The sequence below is a fragment of the Trachinotus anak genome, unplaced genomic scaffold (assembly GCF_046630095.1).
Source record: "Trachinotus anak isolate AG129_WGS33_773 ecotype Australia unplaced genomic scaffold, CSIRO_AGI_Tana_v1 ptg000025l, whole genome shotgun sequence".
NCBI lineage: Eukaryota > Metazoa > Chordata > Actinopteri > Carangiformes > Carangidae > Trachinotus > Trachinotus anak.
The window spans coordinates 7,745,166-7,752,832 of NW_027273876.1; the positions used below are offsets into that span (position 1 = coordinate 7,745,166).

The window sequence follows — 7,667 nt, forward strand, 5'->3', positions numbered from 1 at the left end:
GGGACTATGTTGATTATTGGTTGCCATGTATCTTTCTTATAAATACTATACAAAGCTGGAGATCTAATTATACAACTGTTTCATGCAGTTAAAGCTGCTCTGCAAGTAAAATAACTTAAATGGGAAAGATTCTGCCCTCAGCTCTAGTTCATTGAATTGTTTGACCTATAACCAACCTACAGTACCTTGCAGTTTCCACTCTGAAGTGTTTCACAGACTGAAGTGATATTTACTCCCTGATTTGCGTGTTAAGATACCACATTACACCACCCAGCATCAGTGCAAACAGGCGCAGATTCCTAGTTTTAAATATGTGATGCTGCCTAATTGTTTAAGGCAGAGATGCCCAAAAAATCCTGTGGTTCAGCTTCTTAAATGTTAGAATTTCATGTTTTTTAGTCTTCTGTGATAATAAACAGAAAATCTTTTGGCATTTTCTGACATTTTATGGACCAAACCAATAACAGCTTAATCAAAAAAAAAAAAAAAAAATAACAGTTGATTATTTGATAATGAAAATAAACATTTGTTGCAGTGCTTAAACGAATTTTGGCAAGAACTATATTTTCTTTGTTTTTTATTCTAGTAAATAATTTAATAGTGAAGAGAGGTTATTTCATGAGAAGTGTTTTCCCAGTGTGCTGAAGGCTTGCAGGTTACAGGTCTCTACCTAAGTTCATAAATGTGGTGTCTATATTTTATAAATGCTAATGGAAATATGAATGTTACAGGATGATTTTGAAACATAATCTATTGCTTTTTTTTTTAGTTTAAGACATTTACTGTTTTATGGAAAATCACACCTCTTGAGGTAGAAACTATTTGATCAGAGGAGACAGTAAATATTACGAAATCTAGTACAACAACAGTAACCTAAATACTGTCTTTAGCTTCACTGCCCCTCCACTTTTATATCGATCATACTAGCCTGTAGCTAATGGCAAGCGAATTTGCTACCCTGCTAACTTTCAAGAATACATAAATGCTATGATCAAAATGATAGACAAAATAATTTTAAGCAAGCCACTACAACAGCATAGTTTAGTTTAAAGTTGTCTGTTTTGCCCAGAAACAAGAAATTAATCATGACGTTTTCCTATACTGAGTCTGACTAGCAACCTAACTAGTGCTAGCATGTTCAATAACTGCAAACTGATTTTATTTTGGAAAAACAGACAGTGACAGAGTTGCCCAAACAAATATGAGGTTCTGCCTTCAAGATGCTGTCACAAATATCACAAAGGAAAATAAAGAAATCATTTCCCTTTCCTGTCCTTCGTGCCCAAGTGTGTGAGAAAGCATGAAGCAGTCTCTATGGATTACTCTGCTCTGTGAATAACAACCCGGGCAAGTACAGTCGGTCACGCTCCACTTGCCTCAACAACCTGAGGGGCACACGTCAGCCATGACAGCAAAGGCAGCCCTTTGCTGTCAAAGGCCCATTTTTCCCATTAAAACTCTGCTTGGCCTGGTCAGTAAGTCCTTCAAAATAGACACTGACAGCACAAACAGCGGCCTAAATGAGTGTTTCTACACATGAAACACATAATCCACTACAAAGCAGTGTAATACAAAATAAAAGTAGTCTAAGAAGTTTTTTAATTGGTTGTGTTTTACCTAATCATTTCTGAAAAACCTGAGGCGGACTGTGCAGCGGCACTATCTTCTGTCACTGTTTTCATCTTTTATACAATTAGGGGATAAAATATATAATTAATTTTGGTCAGGTTAGTTTTCAGTGCTACATACAGTATGGACGATATCAACTTGTCACTTGCAAACACTTTGCACAAACTAAAACAGACATATAGCCTTTCTCATCTTTTTAAAAAAATCATATGAATATATGCTTCAGTAATGTCGAAAAAAACATATACTGTAAAATCAATATATCTTATGTCAGGCCGAAAGCTACTCTAGTTAAAATAATGAGGCTATGAACTGGCCGTTCTTCTTGGGTGAGCACATCTGTCTCTCCAGGTGGATGTGAAATCTGCCATTGTTTAATGTCCTCACAGCAAGTTCACTGCACTGATCTGCTGTTCTGGGAACTCAGTATGCAAGCACAGTGGTATTCCTGTGCAGGGATTTGCCCTTGTCTGTCATGGCTCTTTTTTTTTTTTCTTTTTCTTTTTTTGGCATGTCAGACCAAATTCAAGCAGACGTGGACAGGAACAACCAATATTTGTCCTCTTCTTCACTGACGATAAATCAGCTTCATATTTCCCTGACAGTTGCCAGGTCAACCCTCAGACCAAATCCCATCAGTCCACTCTGTGGCCCTCCACCGTCGGTATGCTGTTGCCTTGGTTCTCGTGCCCGCGCCCGGATGTGTTCAAGGAGCTGCGCTTCAGCAGCCTGTTGATGATGTCAGTGCATGTCTTCTTGTACTGATGCCGAAGCAGGGAGTACACGAAGGGGTCGCAGGCTGCCTTGCTATAAGCTAAGCACTTGGAGACAATTCCCCAGTGAGGGTTGATAGGCACCGCTGGAAATAACTCCACGATCCTGCAGGCAAGCACAAAGAAGGGGGGTGAGAGCAGTGGAAAGGCAACTCAATACACTGGAAAAGACATGCATGCCCTAAGCTTATTATGCAGAAATAAAAAATACATTTTTTTTGGTTGGGAGCAGGGTGCTTCTTTACTGCTGTGTAACTGTGTAATTATGTAAAGAACCAGTATTTATTTCTCCAGAGGGTCACCTTAGAAATATTTTGTCTTAAGTTATTGTTTGCAGTCGCCCACATGATAAAATATAGGCAGCTGGCGAGTGAACCTACATGAAGAGCTCCCCCCTCTTTCTCTCATGTGTGTGGATTTATGGTGGGAGGCTACTTTTCACCTCATTTCTCATTTGCAGCCAGCAGCATTTCATGTCAGAAAAGGCAAAGGCAGAGTCCCCGGAAGAATAAAACAGACGTGTCTAAGCAGTAATGAGTGTCTGGAAACAGGCCAATTAATTTAATATAGTATCAGACTGAAAGCTAAGAAGAAAAACCTTAAATGACAGGGGATGGTGACTTCCAGCAAGTCTAGGGGGAAAAAATCCTCTTGTGTACTTAACATACAGTATATTTGATTTAAAGGGTCACCTAATGAACTTTCCAGTCTCGCTGTTGTCTGCATTTCAAACTTGCTCATCTCACTCTTGCCTATAAAGACATTAAATTGGTGCTTTCACACTAATTTTTGTCAAGTGTTGAAATATTTAACCGTATGTGGTGTCATAAAAGGTGTAAAAAAAATAAATAAGATAAATAAAAAAGAATCGCTGATCCTCTTCTCTTGCACTCTGTATGATTACTCTGTCCACGATCGAGCTCTGTCAGCACATTAACGCCGGCCCTACATGGGCCAGTAGCCATCACTGACATTTGCCCACACACTCCACAGCACCGGAGTGAACAGGAGGTTAAGTCAGCTGCCACACCACACAGCGGGGTTTTTATTATACACATGATGACCCTGACAACAAATGAGCACCAGAGAGGCAGCGGAGGAGCTTTTAGCGTAATATATTCAGATTGTAATTAGTAAACTGCCATTTGCAGAATGAGAGCAGAATGCACAGTGCTGCGATGGTCATTCATTACTGACAGTTTACTAATAGCACAACAAATTGTAGCTGCTTTATGGTGTGAGTGGCTGAAAAACTCTTTTTGACAACCTGGTTTGATTTCAAAAAGCATTCAGACTTTAATTAAAGATGTTAATGATAAATATTTAGAAGATGATATTCAGACAACAAAGTCCTCTGGACTATTTTTTCCCACCAGACAATCATCTGCTTCTCATCTTCATCACACCGACGTCTTACGTCTAGTAGAGATACACGTTACATAAGATATGGGGTACTAATATAGGATGTCTTAAAGGGCCAGTTCCTTACAGTATTGTCTTTGCAGTTAATATACGAGGAGTCAATATTCTTAACTGCATTACACAAACAGAGAATGACACTTTTGAGAGCAGATGTCAATCAAACTGTGAGCCAGTTACACTTAAAAAAGAAACGGGAAAATGTTTTTCTAGAATAGTTATTTTCTGTTTTCTGAGGTGGCCCTAGAGCGGTTTCACTGCCATCTGCAATTAGCTTCACTTTTTTTTCCAGCCGTGAGCAGCTGCTTTAAATTTACATGTTTTGAGTATATTTTATTTTGCCACTTTTCAGTCTGGTAATGGGGCACAGATATATTTTCTGACTTACTTAGTAACTCATTTATCGGTACCCAGTCTTACCCAGCAGATAGTTAATTTTGGTTTTCTGTGTCCAGGTTTTGAGATAGGCCGAACTATCTCTGGGATTAATGGACTGACAGGGATGCCAACAACACTGAAAAAAAGACTCTTCCTCAATAAACAGTGCCCCTGTTATTCTCCATAATAAACGAGGACTTTTTCTTTGTTGGAAAGTCACAAAACTCACAAAACAAGGTGAGAAAAATTAGGAGTTCGAAAAAAAAAAAAGTGATGATTTGATATTCTCATCTCCTTTCTACAAGTTTTAACATGTATAAATAAAGCTCTCATATCCACTTGCACATCACACACTTAGGCCTCATTTGACATCCTGTCTTTATCCAGTGATTGATGCAAGTGGATTCTACCTAACTAACTGAGATGCACCCATCGAACTTGAGGAGAAAAGTGCTAATGCAGCAGCAACAGCAGAGCAGAGGCATATTACTTATCACAAGGTCAGCCAATCTCATCTTCCAACTCTTGCTGGTGTGGAGAGGAAGCAGAGACGAGGCAGAGGGGAGGAAGTGGGGGCTAGCTGACAGGAGAGGAGGGAGGTTTGGGGGATACCAGCAAAACAAAAGGGCTGCGTACGCCGCAGTGTGTGCCAGGCCAGCATGGTTTCCCTCTCCTCTCTCTCTCTCTCTCTCTCTCTCTCTATCCAAGACTCACCTTGTGATCACATAGGGAGCGAAGCAGAGCATGAAGGTGCCGATGAAGGTGCTGATCTTCCTCGTTGCTCTCTGCCGTCGCCTCTTCTGCTCCTCCAGGCAACGCTGGCGAACGCTGGGAACACAGTGTTTATAATCAGTGGGACACACTCAGGGAAGACCTCAAAGTGTCTCTAGAAATCTCATAAAAGACAGCGAGGAGTGGGTGTAGGCTACTGCTATCCATCTCTGCTGTGCAGAGGCTGAGCTGAGGCAAAAATAATTGATTTTTGTAATACAAAGTGAGGAATCCCTGTTCCCCAGAATTATAATAAAACACTTTCAATGTGCCCATATGTGACTTAAGGTGTGAACCTGAATGCATCACGGTTAGGATGTCACACTGCTTTAAGTGATACTTTAGGAAATTGAGGTCATCAGTGTGAGCAAATGAAGCCAGCAGTTAAAACATCAGCTTACGCCCATTAGAAAGTAGCTGTGATCTACAGTCTACACACTCACACGCATAGGCTACACCACATGTCGTTCTTTTATTTGCCATACTGTATAGAGTCAGAGTAAAGCATTCACTGTATGACATTTCAAAGTAATCACATTTTGCATCCCCTCTGAATATTGAGGGCACAACTCAAATGTCAGTGCAGAGCATCAGTAACTGTACTGCTTCGTCCTGACACAGATACGGAGCAGTGTCATTTCAGGCTTTAAAATCCACATGAAGAGGACTGATGGCACCAACCACAGTTCTTGCCCCCAGTGACAGGAGATCCCCCCCGCCCCCCTTTTTGATTTTGAGTGCTGGTTTGTACAGTTTGTTCTTTTTCTTCCTCTTACTGAGGAATCTTAGGCTTTTCCAATACGAATCTACATCACAGGCTCTGAGCTCTAGGATCAGTGGTAAGAGGTGCTTTGTGGTGCAGGTGTAATTAAAAAGAAAAAGGAAGGAATAATAAGTAAAAGGAGCTCACCTGGGGTGTATATCCACCAGCAGCACCAAAGTTTGCATTGTAATAACATCGATCCTCTTACAGTGAAACCTTGCCACTTTAAGCACTTTGAGGTATGTGACACACAACACTATAAAAGACAGGAGAAAGGTGAAGGAGTGGAAAAAGACGGTGAAGATAACAAACTGTGTCCGATTGCTCGCCCTGGGGTTGGACAGGGTGCAGGACGCGTAAAGCCGGTGGTATCCGACCCAGGAGAGGCAGGTGGCCACCGTGGAGAAGGACATGGAGTGCGCCCATGTGTACCCGAGCACAAAAGCCGCGTCTTTATGGCGCATTTTGGAGTGATACCTCAGGGGGAACACCACCGCGATCCACCTGTCGATGCTCAGAGCTGCCATGCTCAGCATCGAGTTGGTGGACAGGAAGGTCTCCAGGAATCCCACGATCTGGCAGAAGCCGTCTCCTCCCGGCTGAGCCTTGCTGACAAGTCCCACCAAAGTGAGCGGCATGTTGGACACGGTCAGCAACAAGTTGCAGAAGGTGAGGTTGAGGTTGAACAGACCGGGGACCTGCTTGCGGATCTCCGGGTTGTACAGAAAGCAGATCAGCACCAGGACGTTGGACAGCAACGACACTATGATAATCACAACCACCAACACAGAGAGAATTACCTCCGCAGTGTCCATCCTGTGGGCCCCCAAACTCACTTATCCCCACTTTTTGTGCACATATCCATTCTTGCTTCGTCGCTTCAAAATGACATTAATCACCCATAACCGTGTCCATGCATCCCCAGATCTCTCCACCGGTGGAGATCCCCGTCCTCTCTCCACTACATTGTCTCTGTGCGCGAACCAGCAGAGATGATCAGGAGGACTCCGGCATGACAAGAAGTATGTTTGGAGATTCGTAGGGTCGATCTCCCCCCCTTCCCCCCCCCCCTGCACTAAACTACAGGAAAGAAGCTGTTGTGCCAAAGCTGCTCTACCCTGGCGCTGCGTCTTGCTGTGGGCTTTTGTCGTCCTGTGATGCGCTCTTGAGGCATCACCCCTCCGCACACGCTGCACAGTGTGTGGGCTACCTCATCTCTCCCTCGTCTCCTCTGAGAAACAGTCAAAGAAAAAAGGACATTAATAAGAGTGAAGTGGGGGATCCTTAGTCGAAACAGAAAATGGCATCATTCCCCTGAGAGTTTCCCTCCTTTCACGTAATCCAAACTTGTCTTCGATGAAAAAAAAATAATTGTGGAACAGATGTTAACAGTAAATGACACATCTGTTTATTTTGTTCATTTCCTGGACTATTTTGTTTCAAATAAATAATTTATTGTGAATTTCATTCAGCATTAAATTGTGTCATCCTTGTTTGATGTATTCAAGGTGTATTTTTTTTTCTTTTCAAGGGTGACCTGGCCAAGAAGACAGCAGTGTCATGGCAATAAATACATGACAGGTAAAGAAAACTGTCACACACAGCGCAGCAGAGCATAGACAACACTTTATTAAGAAGCACATATTTGACTTTTCAAAAATCATCAAAACACATGTCATTTTTTTCCCCACTCTGGCCCATTGAATCAAATCTTTGTCTGATGAGAGACAAATGAATTCATGTTAAGCTGGTCAAGTTTGGTGTCATTGCATTGAGGCACCATTGCATTCCTGCAGCATCCTCATCCTCCTCATGCTTTACTCAAATATCTTCACTAATTATGTCTGCCTCATCAGATTGATGAGGAGCAACATCTTCTATCCACTGGAAGCCGGATGACGCCCCCGCACTCTGCTGCTGCCCCTCTGGACTTG

At 42.2% G+C, this 7,667-nt stretch overlaps 1 protein-coding gene across 1 annotated transcript; it reads right to left on the bottom strand.

Annotated features, from left to right (window-relative positions):
• Window positions 1-431: 431 nt before the first annotated feature.
• On the bottom strand, window positions 432-7,118 carry LOC139609071 (G-protein coupled receptor 26-like). Its single transcript, XM_071463319.1, has 3 exons — window positions 5,881-7,118; window positions 4,914-5,027; window positions 432-2,508 (listed from the first exon to the last, which is right to left on the bottom strand). The coding sequence occupies exons 1-3, from the start codon at window positions 6,546-6,548 to the stop codon at window positions 2,265-2,267; spliced, it is 1,026 nt and encodes a 341-aa protein (XP_071319420.1). The 5' UTR covers window positions 6,549-7,118; the 3' UTR covers window positions 432-2,264.
• Window positions 7,119-7,667: the final 549 nt, after the last annotated feature.

Bases quoted from the DNA above. Each gene is read 5' to 3' on its own strand.
- LOC139609071 (XM_071463319.1), bottom strand. From the start codon at position 6,548: ATGGACACTGCGGAGGTAATTCTCTCTGTGTTGGTGGTTGTGATTATC. The intron at 5,028-5,880 runs GTGAGCTCCTTT...CTGTGTTCCCAG, and splicing joins CTGGTGGATATACACCCCAG to CGTTCGCCAGCGTTGCCTGG. The intron at 2,509-4,913 runs GTGAGTCTTGGA...GCTTGCCTGCAG, and splicing joins GCTCCCTATGTGATCACAAG to GATCGTGGAGTTATTTCCAG.